Here is a 21323-nt window from a genome sequence, read left to right on the forward strand (position 1 = left end):
ATATTTGCATCTTTCTTTAATCACTGTGATTATCTTGTACCAGAATAATTCATAACTGGACTTCACAATTTTATTTTGAAATTTATCTAGTATGTTAATTAGAATGAGAACAATATCATAAGCTATTTTTGAAAACCTGCATTATTGCTTAAACGTATGATGTATTGTTCTAAGACATAAATATTACTGATTTCGTTTTTTTTTAGCTGCCAACACTTAAAGCTTTAGGATATTTTAAAAAATAATCCTTAAGGCCAACTTTTACTAAAAATTCAAAATATCTGGTAACACTGTGTCTTCAATATAGAAAGCAACATTTATCTTGGGCCAGGTAAAGTTATATCCTCAAGACAGGCCATGTTTTCTCCAATTTACTATAGAACTCACCAGGTTCACTCTCATCCTGTAACTATAGGTGTCTAGATTTTCCATCTCGGTTTTAATGGGTTTTGTCATCAACTATAAGACGGAACCATCAGGCGTGGTTGTGCTCCTACCAGACATTGTCTGGATGCACCACAGCTTTCTTATCCATTTATCTACTGAAGGACATCTTGGCTGCTTCCAAGTTTTTACAATTGTGAATAAAACTGCTATAAACATCCATGTGCAGGTTTTTGTGTGACATAAGTTTTCAACTCCTTTGGGTAAATAACAAGGGATGTGCTTGCTAGATCATGTCATAAGGGTATGTCTAGTTTTGGAAGAAACTGCCAAACTCTCTTCCAAAGGGGCTGTACCATTTTGCATTCCCACCAACAACAGGGGAGATTTCATGTTGCTCCACATCCTTGCTAGCATTTGGTGTTATCAATGTTTTGCACTTTGTTCATTCTAAAAGGTGTTTAGTGCTATCTGATTGTTTTAATTTGTACTTCCCTGATGATACATGATGTGGAACATTTTTGAATATGTTTTTCTGACATCTGTGTATATTCTTTGATAAAATATCTGTTAATGGACCAAAGACCTTAACAAAGACCTTAACAGATATTTCAACTGATTTCTTTATTGTAAAACACATTTTGCAGTAATTTTGTCTGGTGAAATTTTTATTCAGATATTTGAAACCTAAAATTAGAAATTAGATATTTTTAGAGAATAAAATAAAACCCTGTGAAATGGCAGTTCACCTCTGAGAAGCGTTAGATGTCTTCTAATTAAAATGTTTTCACTTTTTAAAGCTCTCATTCTCACCATGACTCAGAACTGAATAAAATTTCAGAGCCACCATTTGGAAAATAGGGAAATGTTTATATTCACCAAGATCACTGTTTCAAGACAGATACCTACATGATTTGATTTGCGTGATACTGAAAAAGCCCCTTCCAAGAAAAATCTTTTTTACTAGTCTATTAGAGAGGTAGAAATTTACATGTTTCATTGAAATACCTGGGCTTACGATCCTGTCTTCTACTGAAAAGCTAACATGTTATCTGTTACAATTTAACTCAAGACACCAGCCCTCATTAATACTCAATAACAGCCAATACTTATAGAATACTTTCTACATAAAAGGCAGAAGTCTGAGTATTTTACATGTAATATGCATCTTGAATATTCAAAACAGTCTTTTGAGATAGCTTTGCACTTATCAACATTCCTGTTTTATAGATAAGGAAACTAAGTCACAGTGAGATGAGGAAACTCGTGCAAGGTGTAATACCTAGTAAGTAGTGTGTGAGAGCAGTAGACATTTGAAATGGAAGAAAGAAAGATCTAAAGAAAGCTGAATTGTTACAATTTCCTCAACCTGCTGATCAAAAACTCATTTGCATAAACACTTCTTAACAGGGAACTCAATTTTTGTGGTCTCCACACGATCTACTAAGAAGTTCATGATATCATGGTGTATCACGTATTCTAAAACTCATATTTTTCACACAGATATATTTTAAAATCAGGTTGTATATCACAACTGATGGCATCTTACAACTTAAAACTGATAATGCTTATACTTTCTTAGTGGTACATCAATTAGATCATGCTACTTTCTGTAATCTATAATGTCTTGAAATCCATGAAATGTAGTATGTTACTTCTTGGATCCAAAGTGTCTATAGTGGATTGAATAGTTTCCTCCAAAATTTCATGTCTACTTGGAACTTCAGACTGTGACCTTATTTGGAAATAGTCTTTGAAGATGTAATTAGTTGAGGATCTTGAGATGAAATCGTATCGGATTCAGATTAGGCCCTAAATTCAATGACTAGTGTCCTTATAAAAATAGGAGAGGACACAGAGAGACAAGAGAGACACAGGGACGAAGGCCATGTGAAGATAGTGGCAGTGATTGCAGTTTTGTTGCCACAAACTAAGGAATGCCAAGAGCGACCAGAAACTGAAAGAGGCAAGGAAGGATTCCCCCCTACACGGAATGTGGTGCTGCCAGCACCTTGGTTTCAGACTTCTGGCTTCCAGAAACATGAGAGAATAAATTTCTGTTGTTTTAAACCACCTAGTTTGTGATATTTGTTATGGTATCTTAGGAAACAAATATAATGACTTTCACTACTTCAAGCTGGTGGCATGTAATAAAAAACAAACCAATGTTTGAAACTGTATTACTATGGGAATAATTTGGGTTTTTTTGGCGGTACGCGGGCCTCTCACTGTTGTGGCCTCTCCCGTTGTAGAGCACAGGCTCCGGACGTGCAGGCTCAGCGGCCATGGCTCACGGGCCTAGCCGCTCCGCGGCATGTGGGATCTTCCTGGACCGGGGCACGAACCCGTGTCCCCTGCATCGGCAGGCGGACTCTCAACCACTGCGCCACCAGGGTAGCCCAGGCATAATTATTTTTAAAAGCTAACTTTAAAAATGTTAAGTTAATTGATTTTTCCTAGTCTCTCTACATGGTACTATAGCAAACTGTTAAAAAGTTCATGTCACAATTAGGCATTTAATTTTTTTGTTGTTATTAATGGAATTGGATCGGTGAATAATTGCAATTTGTGAAGAAACACTGAACTATTTCCCAAAGAATATTTTATATTAGTAAAACCCATAAACTTTTATTGTTATACAAATGAAGAAAGTTATCATTTTAAAACTAAATATTTTATTGTTCTTGATTTTAAAAGTCTAAGGATACTTACGCTTTCTTTGTAAAGGCATGACAGCTAAGAAGCGATAGGTGACATTGATGGCTCCTGAAAAATTAGATAAATCTTTGAAAGTATGCACATAGCGTTCTGGATTCAGTTGATGTGTAGATGTTTCCCTTACAAGTTGTTTGTCTCCTTCCTGAATGCCAAGAAGAAGGCAGAGAAAACAAATAAATAACAGATGGTCATGGATTAAATAAACTTTCTCCTTACACAATAAATATATGGGTCTGATACATAATATGGGTATTATATAAATCTCAGTTACTGGCACCACAAGCTGTAGATAATTATCTTTACCCCAAATTCCTACCTAGAGTCTCTGTTCCAGTTATATTCCACTTTTTATACTGTGCTTACAATTGCTTTTTCTACAGCATACATCAATAGTGGCATTCTCTTGATAATAATAAAACATTCTCTTGATAATAATAAAAAAAAATCTCTATTTGAAACTCTCACTGCCTTCATGTTAAAATTCAAATTCTTTACAATAATTTAAGGATCTTAAAACTTGACAGTAATCTCTTTTACAGTTTCATGTAAAGCTAATTTTCACTGGATTCCCCATATTTCAGTCATATTAAACTATTTACTCTTCTTCAAGCCCTTTCAAATAAAAGACCACACATTATTTCTATGATTTTGAAATTTTAGGAATGATTAGGAGGATGCAGCAGTGAACATAACAGTTGGAGTCTGGATAAATTATTAATCAAAAAATTTTAGTCAGTCACTTATGTGGCCACTATAATTGAAGGCTGTTGAGAATGGACAGACATGGTCCTTGTGACATGGTAGTATTTTTTTCAAATGTCTTCAAGATAACTCAATTAGGATACATTTGTACAAAGTCTTCAAGGAAATGTCTTTAGACCTTATACTAGTCTTTTCCATGATGTTTTCTTGTGGGTGTAGAGGGGGAGGGAGTGTATTCCGACGGAGGTGAAGTTTGGTCCTTTTTTATTTAAGACCCTCATTATCGATCTGATACTGGAATTATGTCATTCAATCTTCAGGATGGTTTATATTCAAGAAAACGTTCATATTCAGCTTTAAAAATATCCTGTCAATCAGTAATTGCTTTGTTTTATCTCTCTTTAATATAAGTTCAGTTGTAGATTTTGATTATCTAATCACCATTGATCAAGCCTCTATTGGTTATACATTACTAGCAAAATGACTTGCTTGGCTTTTGTATATGGTTTAGTGCCACTGGTAGAATATTAGGGCAACTAATTAGGAAGAAATGTTTCTTTTTTGGCAAAGTGTCTATTGTGCTGTGTGAGTTATGTGGATATTTCTACTGTTCAGTATAAGAATGGCAGGTCAGCCATGGGCATGCCATTAAAACTACAGAGAAAGTGAATGCATTAAATAAACTTGGTCCTCATGTTTTTGGCTGTGGTCAATAAAACTTTAATCAATTAAACGTTGTTCTAAAATATTAGAAAGGATTCAAATACAAACTTTACCTCAACTGGAACATTCACTACTTTGTGTCAAATTTAAATATAAATGGAAAAGTTGACTACCTCAAACTTTTAAATCTATGGCAGGGCTGAAATTGTCTTAGAATAAAAATTGAGAGTAGTGAACCCTGACTGGGAAGAGCTATCAACCTGGTCCATGATAAATGAAGATTCATTCTGAATATCTCTTCTGTATATCCAATTATGTTTATGACCCTATAGTTGCTCTTTAATACTGTATTTCTATATTTTAAATTGACTTGATGATTTAGACAAAGAAAAAATACTTTAGTCTGATTTATAATGTATTTGCCATCTGTAAAATTATAGAGTTTCAAAATACATGATATTAAACTTCGGAGGCTAGTTTTCTTATAAATGTACTCATTGAATATCCATTGAATTCTGATTATTTTAAATTCATTGCACGTAAGTATTTTCATCTTTGTATTTCTGAAAACCTAAAAAACATCACAAATGAACAAGTTTAGGATTTCTAAAAGGTAACCAGAGACTCAGTTCTGCATCAGCTACTTTAATAGTAATGTAATGGTGTACACAGTCAATAGGGTATAGAAGAAATATCTATAAAAATCACAGTAGTCACAACACTGAATTGATTTTACCATTCTGGTCTTATGTGATATCACATTCTAACAGGATACTGAATATCTCTTTAAGAATTATATCGTGAACACGTAAAAATCCAGACTTTTTCTGTGATAAGACAGAGTACACTCATCCTGTTTCAAGGACATAACAGAATATAAAATGAAATGAAACTTACATGAAAGCACTTAATTAAATTCTCAAGAACAGGTTTCTTTACACTTTTCAGCATAAATAAATCATGCAACTTTCACCTGAGTCTGTCTTGTTGGCTGCTTTCCAGAAGCATCTATCTGAACAGCCGGGCTCTCCCTGGATACCTTCTTTCTGTAGCTACTATGCTGTAGTGTATTTCTCAGTAATAAGACAAAACTTTATGACAATCATTTTCTGGATAGGAAGGCAATTCAATGGACTAGCTACAGACTAAATATATACCCTGGTGGCTACTTTGAAGATGCTCACAGCCGAGAGGCGAAGTTGATTGGATGTGCAGTGTCTCTTCTACTTAGTTTGCCTTGTAATACTATTTGTCTCTTACACTGAACTTGGCTTTCTTTCCCACTGAAAGGCACATATGCCCCTAACATGTAAGCAATACACTAAACTGTTACATGCCCAGATTTGGGGGCCACTGATAGATTTTCTAGCAAGAAGAGTAGAATAGATGTGCTAAATAACTCGAGAGACCTTACTACTGTAATTGTTTATCTAATTTCTCTGAATTATAACTATTATTTCCCCCTGATTTAAGAAAAACAGAAAAAGGGGCTTCCCTGGTGGCGCAGTGGTTGAGAGTCCGCCTGCCAATGCAGGGGACACGGGTTCGTGCCCCGGTCCGGGAAGATCCCACATGCCGCGGAGCGGCTAGGCCCGTGAGCCATGGCCGCTGAGCCTGCGTGTCCGGAGCCTGTGCTCCGCAAAGGGAGAGGCCACAACAGTGAGAGGCCCGCGTACCGCAAAAAAAAAAAAAAAAGAAAAACAGAAGAAGAACAACCTGCTAATGTCTCTGCTTAGAAAATTGCATGCATTGTGATATTTTGGAGTCAAGAAAGAAAATCAAGTCAGATAATTTTAGGAAAACTGAACAAGCACAGATAAAAGGGTTGAAAAGGGAGAAGTATTAAAAAGAAACTGTGTTATATCCTAGTAGGAGGCCAGTTTTCCATGGTTATTAAACATTTTTAGAAGAACAATTTTAATTTTACACAAATGATTTAACGAATATTTCAAATATTTATATATATTAAGCCTTGGGATAAAATTTAGCTCAAAATGCAATTTAGGTAAAAAACATCATCTAGTAAACAGTGAAAAATTAAACTAATAAAAATATTGTCATTGAATTGTCAATATGGGGGTATGCTTGTATTTAAAAACCCTTTTAACTCACTTTTTCTAACTTAAGTATTTAAAAATAATTTCAATTTTTAAAGCTAAGAAGCAAACAATCTCTTCTCTGAACCTGGGATGATTTGCAAATTTGACTAGATATATGGCTAATGTAGCAAGAAAATTTTCATTGAGAAAGTACTCTTTAGTAAGAGCTACTTCATTAAATCACACTTTTTAATTAGGTGGCTAGGACCTATGTTTAGATAGAAATGCATAAAGAGAACAATAGTGTTTGACTTTCTTATGGATATACACTCTATTAATTCTTACACATTTTATACTGAATTTGAAGCTGTTCTATTCCAAAAAGACATAAGGACGTTTGCTGCATACAATACTCTTTTGTCTACTTAAAGTTAAATATTGAAATTTCACTTGAAAGTGTCTTATATGCATCATTATTGAATACAACAAGCATCCTGCCAATACCATGTTTTTGATTTACAAGATGTGATATACTTCTACCAGTACCTACAGATGCAAGAAATAAATTTTTATCACAAAATTAAATCATGAATCACGAGCTCCTCTATGATCTTTAATTCTATTAATTAAAAAATAGCTGGATCGGGCTTCCCTGGTGGCACAGTGGTTGAGAATCTGCTTGCCAATGCAGGGGACACGGGTTCGAGCCCTGGTCTGGGAAGAGCCCACATGCCGCGGAGCAACTGGGCCCGTGAGCCACAACTACTGAGCCTGCGCATCTGGAGCCTGTGCTCCGCAACAAGAGAGGCCGCGATAGTGAGAGGCCCGCGCACCGCGATGAAGAGCGGCCCCCCACTTGCCGCAACTAGAGAAAGCCCTCGCACAGAAACGAAGAGCCAACTCAGCCAAAAATAAATAAATAAATATATAAAAAAGAAAAATAGCTGGATCACCCGGGCCTTGCTCTACTGTCCTTAAATTTCATAAACCTAATAACCAGTTTAAAAAAATCTAAAATGCATATCATTAGTAAGTTTCTCCAGTTTGCTATGTTTACCTAAATCATGCCTAGTCAAATTCTATTAACTGTGCTAACTTCAGTATTATGAATTGACTAAGGATGATAGAATGAAGAGTCCACAAGATTAAGAGCTATACTTGAAAGTAAAGGCTTAGGCAGAGTCAAGATCTAGGAATCTGACAGAATTTTGCCATCAAAGAACAATGCTAACGGAAGCAAGATGCTTTACAGAAGACTTCCTAAGAGGATCTGCACAAACTTAGATCATGTGGTTGGCTCATAGGATATATTTAGAATAGTATCTGGCAAATAGTAGGTAGTTACCAAATCATGTTCAATTAATAAAACATTTTACTAGGAAATGCTCTTTGTAGTTATTGTCAGATTCTCTCTAGCTAAGATATTAATTGAAACTTTTAGCATGCTTGTATGATAGAATGTATTTTCAGGTCCTCTATCTGTCCAAAGGCTTTGATTTTCTGAAATATGTGAACAGGAATAATTGCATAAAGGTTAGAATTTTCCCAGATATCTTAAGCTCAATTCAGATAGAAAAAGTGAATTACTCTCCATATTACTTTCATATTACTCTCATCAGACATGAAATTATATAATTATAACAAAAATGAATAATAGAAACAATTTGAGTTCTCACAATTAGTCAGAATGTGTTCTTTTGCATACTTTCATAATTCACTTAAAATTCATTCATAAATTATCTACTAATTTTACCATTTTTAAACTATTGAATAGCTTTCACATAATATTATCTTTAGTTCTTAAGGATCTATATTACTTTTCAGCGACCATAAATGTATAACGTGGTGGTCATTTAGTGTTATTCCAAATCCAAATGAGATGTCACACATTGTAATAAAATGTTCCTTCTTAACAAAATAGCACAATTAGTATCACTAATTAGACAATGAGATTTAAAAATTTTTGATAGTATAGAAAAGTAGAGAAAGTAAGGAGTAACACCTTTAAGCAAATTTTGTTTATTCTATTTACAGCAGACCCTTGAACAACACAGGATTTAACTGCGCAGTTCCACTTATAAGTGGATTTTTTTCCAGTAAATAGGTAATACACTACACGACCTGAGGTTGGCTGAATTGCTGATGCAGAAGTGTGGATATGGAGAGCCGACTGTAAAGTTACACCCAGATTTTTCTGAGTGCCTGGAGGGTCAGTGCCCTTAAAACCCACATTGTTAAACAGTCAACTGTATTTCAAATTAAAGCTCACAAATTACAATGATTTTATGCATATTAATTCAGATAGGGATGATAGCTAACTTATTTGGAATTAGAGATACATATTTGAACCACTATATATATATATATATATATATATATATATATACATACATACATATATATGGCATTAAAGAAAACATTGCAACATAAACCCAAACAATTGTAATGTTGGTAATATATAATTAATATAAAAAGCAGCTAGATAGGAAATATACATGTTATAATTTTACTTAAACTAAGGCTATTTCAATAGCCTGGGACTGAAGTTAGGTTACAAGTGGACTGTCTGGTTCAACTTAGGCTTTATTCTGAACAAAAAATAATCAACCTCCAAGACTTACCATAACATAGCTATCTTCAATGTACAAGTTCATAAACAGAAGGAAAATGACAAGAACTCCCAAGAATGAGACCGTAGAACGTTTTCGCAGGCATCGCATTTTATCTAGTGTATCAAAAATATGTTTCACTTGGTGAAATTTAAACATTCTCTCCTGTAGAAAAGAGGCACAAAATTATTAACAATTAATTTTGTATGCAAATATTTCTTCATCGTATCAGTCAAATCCAGGCCTTTATAAAATCTCACTATTCAAATCTTGGAACCAAAATTGTTTCCAATTTCATAATAAATTTGGCACAGGCTATTAATACATTAACAGAAGGATAATGCAGTGGTTTATATTGATGTAAAGTAAGTAAAAATGAAAAGCACAGTTATTTCTGAACAAATAAACATTGGTAACAATAATGTAAGAAAATAATACTTCTTTGATGAGAAAGAATAAAAATTAAAGAGAAAAGCAAACATTAAGGTAACATCTACCTCCTCATATTATAATGTAATGAAAATGAAAGAAACTAGAAGTATGGGCCTAATACTGATCTCAGAGTAGGTGCACTGAAAAGAGTGATGGGGAGAAAATCTGGGTGAAAGAAAGAGAAGTGACAAAGGAAGTGAAAGTTTTGGGGGTGAGTCCACACATATATTTGAGTTATAATTGCTTTATTTTTCCAGTAATTCTTGCTAAATCAAAGTAAATCCTGGAGTGGCATTATCGACATTGCCTTGCTTGATCTACTACCTAGAAGTCTGGAAGTTTATAATGATTTATGGACTACAAAAAGGCAAAAGTGGAGTCAGCAAGATTAGTGGAGGCCTAATGATTTTCCATTTCACTCTTCTACATTTTGTGATCTGCTCCATCATTTTGTGATTTGTAAATGAATTACAAATTCATCTAGATTACCATTTTTTTAAAAATATAAATATCTGGGATGATCAAAAGACCAGTGGAATCATATTTTGTCAAAAATCAACTATAATCTGGAAATCGTGCCTTGTTATGTACTAAGTCTCCCTGGGCTCAGCTTTAGGATGAAGTATTTATGGGCCTAAAGAACTTCAGGAGGTGAAAAGGCCTGCACCCCAAACCCTTACAACAATGTCTAAGAAATAGCCAACTAATGATGGCTCTTCAATGAGTTAATGCAAGAAAGCATTTATGGATCCTTGTAAATTATAGGAAAGAATATTAGGAATTGGGAGAAAGGAATGTTATAAGAATTAATGCCCATTTCCTTTGGCCATATTTTTCTCTAGGGTTATTTTTTCTTGTTAATTTTTAGGAGTTTTAAATATATGTGTAGGGATGCACATATATATACTAATCTTTGCTCACGTTGAAAATATCTAAATATCTTTCCCAAGCACTTTTTGTATTTTCTCCTTTTTGGTATGATGTTTGCAGTGTAGTGGTTTTTATGTCAAATTTATTTCATGGATGTGGACTTTTTTTGTATAACGCTTTAAAAAAATCCTTCCCTATCTTGATGTCATATGGGCAGTCTCATTTATTTTCTTCTGGGATTTTTTTGTTTTGCATAGATAGATTTTTTTTTTAGTATACCTGTAATTTATCTTTGTGTCTTTTATGATATAGTGGAATAATTTATTTTATCTTTTCTATACGGAGAACTGATGATCTGCTCACAGTGCATTGGCATAACTACTATTCATACTACCACTCCTAATTTCAAGGGTGTGGGCAAGCATACTCTCTTATGTACACAGAAATATAGAAGAACTGGGTAATGGTAAACATTAATACTGTATACCAGACCATACATTGAATCATCTCTTCTTTTGGTTCGTGATGCCAATTCTAGAATAGGGTCACTTTCTAATTTGCATTTATGGGTCAAAAATGTATTTATAGAGTCATCATTTATAACCTTTTTCAATAAGAAAATACATACATAGCACTTTTGAACTAAAATATTATAAGTGAAATTCTGTTGTCTGGTTCTATATTCTGTACCATACTGTAACCTGGTCCTGATTCTACAGATAAAATATTCTGTTTGTAAAAGATTTTTTATCTGGATTTGGGTGCAGGCTAAGGTGCCCCTTCACGTTCACTGAAGTTGTAATCTAAGGATGCCTAGGAAGGATAAGAAGCAGGATTAAAGCTATGGACTCTCCATCTGGGTGGCTAATTTCAAGAGAATGATGTTCTGGTAGGGCCTCCAGACCCCAAGGAGCTGGAGGGGATACCTACTGGGTGCAGATTCTGGATGCAGCTGAGATCTGTTAGTACAAATGCTTGTGAGTCTAGATGCTTAAGGCAGAAGTCTCAGGGTCATCTGAGAGGGACCGTTTTGGAGTAGGGTCTGGTGAGGGGCTTATCTGTTTATATTCAGTGGCCAGTCCCAGAACCCTGGTGCTGCCCTCTATATTTTAGAAGGTGCTGGATTCAGGTCCAGGAGAGAATGTCCCAGGCACTTAGCTCTTAGAAGCACGACTCCACATTGCCCATGGATTTTTCTCACGATTTGTCATCAGAAGTTATTTCAGCATACGCATGAAGGTGTTTTCATCACAAATTTGTTTGAAAATCAACAAGTGAAAATATTTTAAATTGACAACAGTAGAAGATGTTTGAATAATTTGTAGTGTTATTAGACTGAAGCCATTGACAATGTTGCCCTAAATGCATATTTGATGATATACAAAGGAGTTTATGAGACAGGTTAAGTAATAAAATGGGTATAACAACAAAAAAGATTTTTATCTGAATTTTGAAATGACAAAGGATTAGAATCTAATCATATACAAGTGACACAATATTTCTAAATGTCAATTTGGGAAGACTTGGCAATAGTATGAAATACATTTATTCCCTTTAACTCAGCAATTATATTTCTAAAAATCTGTTCAAAGACCAAAAAAAATGTATTTGTGAGCAAAAGTTTAGCTATGGTATTGCAAAGCAGTGATGTTTGTAAAACAAATTGGAAACAATCTATAAGCTGTTAATAGCCATTATCTCAATGTAGCAGAACAATCAGGAATTTTCAATCTTGTTTTATTTTTCTAAATTTTCCATATTTTTAAAAGCACATATATTTAGTAATATTTTTTAAAGTTACTTTTAATTTTCAAAATTCTTTATTGTCTGTTGGAAAATAAAACACATTTTATTTCCTGGACACAAAAGCATAAACAGCAATTTTTTTTCAAGAAAATAAGATTTAACAAATATGTAACACTTTATATGGTTATGCCTCTGGATGCTTGGAAAGTTGAATGTTTTGAGTTCAATAAAAATGCTAAGTCAAGAAGAATTCCATCCTAATTCTATTTTTTTGAGACAAAAAGAAAATGTAAATTATGAGATGCAAACTGAATTTGCAAAGTTCAAATGTACATAATTATATATAGAGATAGTGCTGGGCAATACATTTTGCATGGATAGCTCACTGAACCTTCATACCAATGCTAACACATTAATACTACTATTAGACCAATTTTAAAACTTATGGAAAACAAGGATTTCTCATCTTCATAAGGGATGATTCCAGCTTCTAAATCTTAGAATTATTACAGAGTCTGCTCTATTAACCACTATTGGTATACAGTTTATTAATTAGGTTTCATATATTTTAAATATATGGTTGCCAACAGACTATTAACATATGTGATAATAATATGCGATATTGGTCTGTTGAATAAAATAAAAACAATGTAATAAAAATAAATTAAAATTTCTTGGCAGAAAGCAAAATTTTGATTAAATATATTTAACCTAAAACACATATAAATATATAACATTAGGAGGTGGGTGATATATGATATTTCAACTAGCATAAGAAGTGGTAAAAAAAATGCTTTGAAGACAAACTGCTGTGCATTTTGCATTAATGCAAAATAGAAGAAAATTAAACAGTAACAACAACAGCAACAAAATCCTGGAATATAATTCCAAAGAGTTGACAAAAACAGAAATTCAGTCCTTAGAGAATAGTGGTAGTCACCTAAGTTCTAACATCCAATCTTCCAACTTATAATCCTCCAAAATTCATTCAAAACATTCAGAGCACAAATAAACCTTCCATAGTATATACCCTCAGAATAACCAGGAGAAATATAATAGCACAAAGTTCAATTTACATATAAGTAAAAACAGTAACAGCCAGGACAAGAAGAATTGGCTAAGGAGCCTAAATCAGATGTCAAAAGTTAGACCAAAATATGTGTCATTTATTAAACAAACTACACCAGACTACACCACAGTAAAAGAAAAATTAAGAAAGCTAATAATCTATCCAAACTCCTCTCTCATCTCAAACATACAATTACATGGATCCAGGAAAAAACAAAACAAATGAATATTCACAAAAAAAGAAAACAAACAAACAAACAAAAACCCAGACCAAAGTCAAACAAATTTATTGAGAAGAAAACTGAAATAGCTGAGAACTCTGATATTAGGTTTTTTGTTATGCCATGAAGCAAGGAAGCTCTCAGAGGTTAGTGGGGTCACATCTAAAGAACACAGAAAACAACTTGAGGAGGTTTATATTGAGAAAATTTGGGGAAAAAAAAAACAATGATCAAAAATTGACTATGATTGATAGTGAAATACTGAATTAATATAGATTCATGATTATATTGTGATAATGAAAAGGAGAGAAAGAAAAAGTAAGAAACCCAACTGCCACAATTGGAGGTGATCATTGCATCATCTTCTGATTGCAAAATCAGTAATTGAAACAAAAGTATTAAAGTTCTCCATCTGCATTTCCAGGAGGAACTGTATTTCATCCACAGTTGATGATGGTTATTTTCAGACAATGAACAACTGGCAGCATAGGGCAATTCCTTGAGAAAAAGGAAACAAAAAAGTAAGCCCCATAATTTCTCCAGTTTGCTGCCAGGAGACAGTTTTTAAAAGGCAAAGCAGGGGCTTTCCTGGTGGCGCAGTGGTTAAGAATCCACCTGCCAATGCAGGGGACATGGTTTCAAGCTCTGGTCTGGGAAGATCCCACATGCCACGGAGCAACTAAACCCGTGTGCCACAACTACTGAGTCTGCGCTCTAGAGCCCATGAGCCACAACTACTGAAGCCTGTGTGCCTAGAGCCTGTGCTCCGCAACAGGAGAAGCCACCACAATGAAAAGTCCAAGGGCAGACAGCAGAAGCAAGAAGAACTACAGTCCTGCAGCCTGTGGAACAAAAACCACATTCACAGAAATAAAGACAAGATGAAAAGGCAGAGGGCTATGTACCAGATGAAGGAACAAGATAAAACCCCAGAAAAAACAACTAAATGAAGTGGAGATAGGCAACCTTCCAAAAAAAGAATTCAGAATAATGATAGTGAAGATGATCCATGACCTCAGAAAAACAATGGAGGCAAAGATTGAGATGATGCAAGAAAGTTTAACAAAGATCTAGAAGAATTGAAGAACAAACAAACAGAGATGCACAATACAATAACTGAAATGAAAACTACACTAGAAATAATCAATAGCAGAATAACTGAGGCAGAAGAACGGATAAGTGACCGGGAAGACAGAATGGTGGAATTCACTGCTGTGGAACAAAATAAAGAAAAAAGAATGAAAAGCAATGAAGACAGCCTGAGAGACCTCTGGGACAACATTAAACGCAACAACATTCGCATTATAGGGGTCACAGAAGGAGAAGAGAGAGAGAAAGGACCTGAGAAAATATTTGAAGAGATTATAGTCGAAAACTTCCCTAACATGGGAAAGGAAAGAGCCACCCAAGTCCAGGAAGCACAGTGAGTCCCATACAGGAAGAAACCCAAGGAGAAACACGCCGAGACACATAGTAATCAAACTGGCAAAAATTAAAGACAAAGAAAAATTATTGAAAGCAGCAAAGGAAAAATGAAAAATAACATACAAGGGAACTCCCATAAGGTTAACAGCTGATTTCTCAGCAGAAACTCTACAAGTCAGAAGGGAGTGGCGTGATATACTTAAGTGATGAAAGGGAAGAACCTACAACCAAGATTACTCTACCCAGCATGGATCTCATTCAGATTCGATGGAGAAATCAAAAGCTTTACAGACAAGCAAAAGCTAAGAGAATTCAGCACCACCAAACCAGCTCTACAACACATGCTAAAGGAACTTCTCTAAGTGGGAAACACAAGAGAAGAAAAGGATCTACAAAAACAAACCCGAAAAAATTAAGAAAATGGTCATAGGAACATACATATCAATAATTACCTTAAACGTGAATGGATTAAATGCTCCAACCAAAAGACACAGGCTTGCTGAATGGATACAAAAACAAGACCCATATATATGCTGTCTACAAGAGACACACTCCAGACCTAGGGACACATACAGACTGAAAGTGAGGGGATGGAAAAAGATATTCCATGCAAATGGAAATCAAAAGAAAGCTGGAGTAGCAATACTCATATCAGATAAAATAGACTTTAAAATAAAGAATGTTACAAGAAACAAAGAAGGACACTACATAATGATCAAGGGAACAATCCAAGAAGAAGATACAACAATTATAAATATATATGCACCCAACATAGGAGCACCTCAATACATAAGGCAACTGCTAACAGCTCTAAAAGAGGAAATCGACAGTAACACAATAATAGTGGGGGACTTTAACACCTCACTTACACCAATGGACAGATAATCCAAAATGAAAATAAATACGAAACAGAAGCTTTAAATGACACAACAGACCAGACAGATTTAATTATATTTGTAGGACATCCCATCCAAAAACAGCAGATTACACTTTCTTCTCAAGTGCGCACAGAACATTTTCCAGGATAGATCACATCTTGGGTCACAAATCAAGCCTCAGTAAATTTAAGAAAATTGAAATCATATCAAGCACCTTTTCTGACCACAATGCTATGAGATTAGAAATGAATTACATGGAGAAAAACATAAATAACACAAACACATGGAGGCTAAACACTATGTGACTAAATAACCAAGAGATCACTGAAGAAATAAAAGAGGAAATCAAAAAATACCTAGAGACAAATGACAGTGAAAACATGACGATCCAAAACCTATGGGATGCAGCAAAAGCAGTTCTAAGAGGGAAGTTTATGGCTATACAAGCGTACCTCAAGAAACAAGAAAAGTCTCAAATAAATAATCTAACCTTACATCTAAAGGAACTAGAGAAAGAAGAACAAACAAAACCCAAAGTTAGTAGAAGGAAAGAAATCATAAAGATCACAGCAGAAATAACTGAAATGGAAACAAAGAAAACAATAGCAAAGATCAATAAAACTAAAAGCTGGTTCTTTGAGAAGATAAATAAAATTTATAAACCATTAGCCAGACTCATCAAGAAAAAGAGGGAGAGGACTCAAATCAATAAAATTGGAAATGAAAAAGAAGTTACAACTGACACTGCAGAAATACAAAGCATCCTAAGAGACTACTACAAGCAACTCTATGCCAATAAAATGGACAACCTGGAAGAAATGGACAAATTCTTAGAAACGCACAACCTTCTGAGACTGAACCAGGAAGAAATAGAAAATATGAACAGGCCAATCTCAAGTAATGAAATTGAAACTGTGATTAAAAATCTTCCAACAAACCAAAGTCCAGGACCAGAGGGCTTCACAGGTGAATTCTATCAAACATTTAGAGAAGAGCTAACACCCATCCTTCTCAAACTCTTCCAAAAAATTGTGGAGGAAGGAACACTCCCAAACTCATTCTACGAGGCCACAATCACCCTAATACCAAAACCAGACAAAGATACTACAAAAAAAGAAAATTACAGGCCAATATCACTGATGAATACAGATGCAAAAATCCTCAAAAAACACTAGCAAACAGAATCCACCAACACATTAAAAGGATCATATACCATGATCAAGTGGTATTTGTAAAAGAAACATACATAAAACAAAGTAATTCATAAAGGCTAATGATAAAGGAATGAGCAAAGCATTTTTAGCAAATGCAATGAGATACCATGGTTTGCAATCCTGATATAAAATGTGGGTGAATACAGGCCATAAAAGCATAAAATTACATAATTAAGGTTACTTTATAATGCTAAATGCCACAATTCTCAACAAAATATGACCAAATAACACAATGAGCAACTTCCTAAATCTGAAACAATAGAAGATTTAAGTCAAAACTCCTGATGCTAGGAGCCTTAACACAGTCCTAGATCAAGAGGCCAAAATTTGTCTCATATCACAGCAGAAAAATGCATAAATCAAGAACTCTTAGAAATATAAGCACACGTTTATGGATCTGCAAACAGTGTGGAATATTAATATTCTTCTCTGAGAATCTGACAGTTTAAATAGCCAAAATATTAGCAAGGAAAGAGAATCTGAGTAATCCAAAGTTCTCTCTTAATATTAAAAAAATTTTGGTGTGTTTTGGTCAACAAAGTATGTATGATACGTAGGATTTTAAAGAATGTTTTGTGCCTAATCATAAGCCAATATAATTCAAAATAATCCAACCAAGGAGAATAGAGCCATATTCCTTGAAAAAGATATGGTGGCCTAGAAGATAACACCCAGTTAGCAAGATAGAGTTACTGGGTAGCCATCTAAACTCAGATTTTAATCCACAGACATTGGTAAAACATTTCTCAGGTCCCAGTGTAAAAAGAGAGCATGTTGATAAAAGCTACTAATAATACTGATTATCTATAGAAAACCACTAAGTCAAACAAGGCATAAACAAGCTCACCATCCTTTAAACTACAATTATTAAAAGAAAGTAAAAATTTGGTTTCAAATTTTTAAACAGGTGAGCATATCCTGATAATAGAAATTTCACATAGAATGTTCCTACTTGAAAATATTAGTCTCACAAATGGGGACAAGTTACTTGAACAGTATTTAGTTCCATGTTCAGACAGTGTCTTATTTGTTAGAAATCCTCTACTCAGTCTTAAAAAATTTCAGAAATGGGGCTTCCCTGGTGGCGCAGTGGTTGAGAGTCCGCCTGCCGAGGCAGGGGACAAGGGTTTGTGCCCTGGTCTGGGAAGATCCCACATGCCGTTGAGTGGCTGGGCCTGTGAGCTATGGCCGCTGAGCCTGCGCGTCCAGAGCCTATGCTCCACAACGGGAGAGGCCACAACAGTGAGAGGCCCATATACGGCAAAAAAAAAAAAAAAAAAAAAATTCAGAAATGGCTAAAAGTGTCATTCAAAGGTAATAGGTTGATAATTACAGATTAGTTTTATTTATAAAAATGGTAACTTTTATTTATCGTGGTTTGAGTAAATTATTTTCTCAAGTTGATACATCATCTTTATATACCCTAAATGTCACCAGAGATTCATCTAACAACATATGCTACAGTACGCTTTATCTCTTGCACGCACGATGAGAAGCATTGAACATGTTTTGTTCAGCAGTTTTACTGAAAGTGTTTTCAAAAACAGTTTCTTTGTCACAAGTTTATAATACAACACTTGATTTTGAATACAGTTATGGAAATAAGAATATATTGTAACCCTACCCTCCACTCCAAATGTATGCAAAGTTGGCACATCTAGTTCAATAAGACATCAGTTTTTGTTTATGGAAGAATCACATTCTCTTTGGAAGACCCAAGGGCTAAATGTCCATATATATTAAACTACTATAACCAAACTTCAAATACACAACTATATAAAATCATTTTGATGTGATACCATATCAAATAACTCATTTTTTAAATGGAAAGCAATCACTTTTACTCTATAATTCCCATTATAAAAATTATTATATATGAATAGATGGATAAATATACTCACATATAAAATGTATATTATATATTCATCTATCCCACATACAATTTTGAAATTATAGATAGTGTACCATATATTCCTATACATTTATATACACATAATTATACACATATAAATAAAGCTGTATTCACTGACAAGGAAACAGGTAAATCACTGAGACGGTACTATTCTTTCTCACTATTTAATACTGATGTTACCTGAATTTTGTCTTCGCAATTTACAAACCATTACCAAGGGGATACAAGACCCTCTTAGTAATCTTTCCCTTCTGTAATATTGTTCTTTTCCATTACTCCATCCAACCTTCTCTTCTTTTCTCTTTGCAACCTTTTGGCATTACATGACCTCTCCTACAAACACTTTTTGAGCAAAATTCAAAATTTAGATATTCTGCTAGGACTTCTTCCTGAGCCTACTTCCAATTTTTGAATAATTACTGTTATCTCTATGTAGATTTCCCTCTGGCTACTCAAACACAAGGAATCTAAAACTACAGGCTGAGTTTTCCCTTCCATTCTGCTCCTCCTTTCAGAGTCTCATTTTTGGTAGACCTAGCATTCTAATCTCCTAGTCAAATCATCTGGAAAAAAAAAAAGCCTCCTGCTGTCCCACAGTCATAGAGCCTTGTCTTGGGTCCTCAATTTCTCTCTCATCTGCCACAATTTCTCCCATCCAGTTCGCACTGTCATTATCGGAGCTCAGGTTAATACTTCCTTTAACGTTGGCAACAGCAATAGATTCCTGACGGCTTTTCCTACCTGTCCGCTGTTTATCATGTTTCTAAAGTTATCAGAACCTAAACTGGAAGCGGGTTTGGAAGTTTCGACTCTTAAACCGGAAGTGGGAAGATCCTCCCTAGAGGAGACGTCAGGATGCGTTTCCAGCCCAGGGGCGCTCAGAAGATGCCTGCTTGGTTAGGTTAGTAGAGAAAACGTTAATAGCAGGGTCCTGCTGTGCTCCCGGGCAGAAATCAAGAGAGCTGCCTGCAAATCACCTCAGTCATCACAATGATAAAACAAGGCCCCATGGTAAACCTCGCGTTTGTAAAGAGGCACAGGCAGCCCTGCCCAGAGCTCAACCAGCCTGTGCATTCAGACCCCGGTTTCCCCTACTACTTGAACGCCAAGGTTTATGCAGGGACAACTCTACAGAACACAAATTCACTTGATCCTTTTCAGTGATGTTCTTTGGAAAAATGAGGGAAGAGGAACCTAATGCCTCTTCAAAACTATTTTATGTATTTATTTTTCAAGTTCCTAATTAGATGCACTTTAATTTTTACTCTGCCTTTCATGAGAAAGTGACACGAGGAAGAGAGCCAGGGAGCACTTGGACAAGTAGAGGAGGCACAGGACCTGGACAGTTCTTTTGAGTCAAAACTCCAATTTCAACATCCATCCTGTCTGACTTCTACTTCCCACTCCTGACGTAAAATAACCAAAGCTTGTTCTGTTTTGTAACAAGAGTAATTTTATATGAAATTGAAAACAAGTCTCTTCTTACAGGAAATAATAAAAGAACTGGGGTCCACTGTGGTAGGAGCCCCAGTGCTTCAGGCACTCTCTCCCTTTGCTGCCTCCCTACAAGCTGTGTATTCTGGGGCCCTGTCAATCACCAAGAGCCCCCAAAAACTACCAACTGTGAATATATGCATCTCTTTCCCACAGCACAACACTCGTAAAAGCTTGCCTAAGAGCTTCCCTGCCATGACCCAGACCTACAGTGTAATCTCTGGGCTCTTTGGTTGCAAAAATGCAACTGAGCATATCAAACTTGACTTTGTACATTATCAAAGCACCATAGACTCTTCTATGTTTATTTGTCTTACAATTTATTTAAGGGAGAAGTGAGGATAATGTCACTTGCTATTTTATTATTTAATGTATTGAAATATTTTATACCCAAGATAAATCAAAGTCTTTGGGGACATTTAAGAAATGTAGCAGAAAAAATTATTGTTGACACTGTAAACACTTAGAAGACCAGTAGCAAAATTACTGGTTTGTGCTGGGGAGCCTCCAACAGCTGTAATATGATCTATTTAATATCAGAATTCAGATATGGTACAAAGTTTTACAAGCCATGCAATTTGGAGACATATTCTTTGGACCTATGGAACTATTTACTTATCTTTACTACCCCATATATCTGCATATATATGTATAGGAATAAAGACTCTGTCTTTGTAACACTATGAATATCTATTATGGACCTCAAATCATTGCTCATGGAGGCAGATAAAGTGTTGGTTGTACAAACTTCTTTGCATTTCTTCTTGGGAAGATACTATGGGGAAATCTGTATGCTAGTTTTCATCAACTCAAGAAACATGTTCATTTATTAAAGGATTGATGCTGATATAAAGTGACACGTGGATTATTACACAGTAGAAGCACTTGCTTAGGGTGCATATGCTTGTGCATGTTATCATGTTTCTGGAATGTTACTTGGATTACATG

General features: G+C 34.9%; 1 protein-coding gene across 1 annotated transcript in view; it reads right to left on the reverse strand.

Moving 5' to 3' along the window:
• The window catches only part of MGAT4C (MGAT4 family member C), a 613336-nt gene that overhangs the window by 3179 nt on the left and 588834 nt on the right, over nt 1-21323 (reverse strand). Inside the window, exons 7-8 of the mRNA XM_067698739.1 lie at nt 9128-9280; nt 3097-3244 (exon numbers count right to left, since the gene is read on the reverse strand). Coding sequence (XP_067554840.1) covers nt 3097-3244; nt 9128-9274 — 295 coding nt within the window. The 5' untranslated portion in view covers nt 9275-9280. The remainder of the gene's footprint in view (nt 1-3096; nt 3245-9127; nt 9281-21323) is intronic.

This window comes from Pseudorca crassidens, chromosome 11, assembly GCF_039906515.1.
Source record: "Pseudorca crassidens isolate mPseCra1 chromosome 11, mPseCra1.hap1, whole genome shotgun sequence".
Lineage (NCBI taxonomy): Eukaryota > Metazoa > Chordata > Mammalia > Artiodactyla > Delphinidae > Pseudorca > Pseudorca crassidens.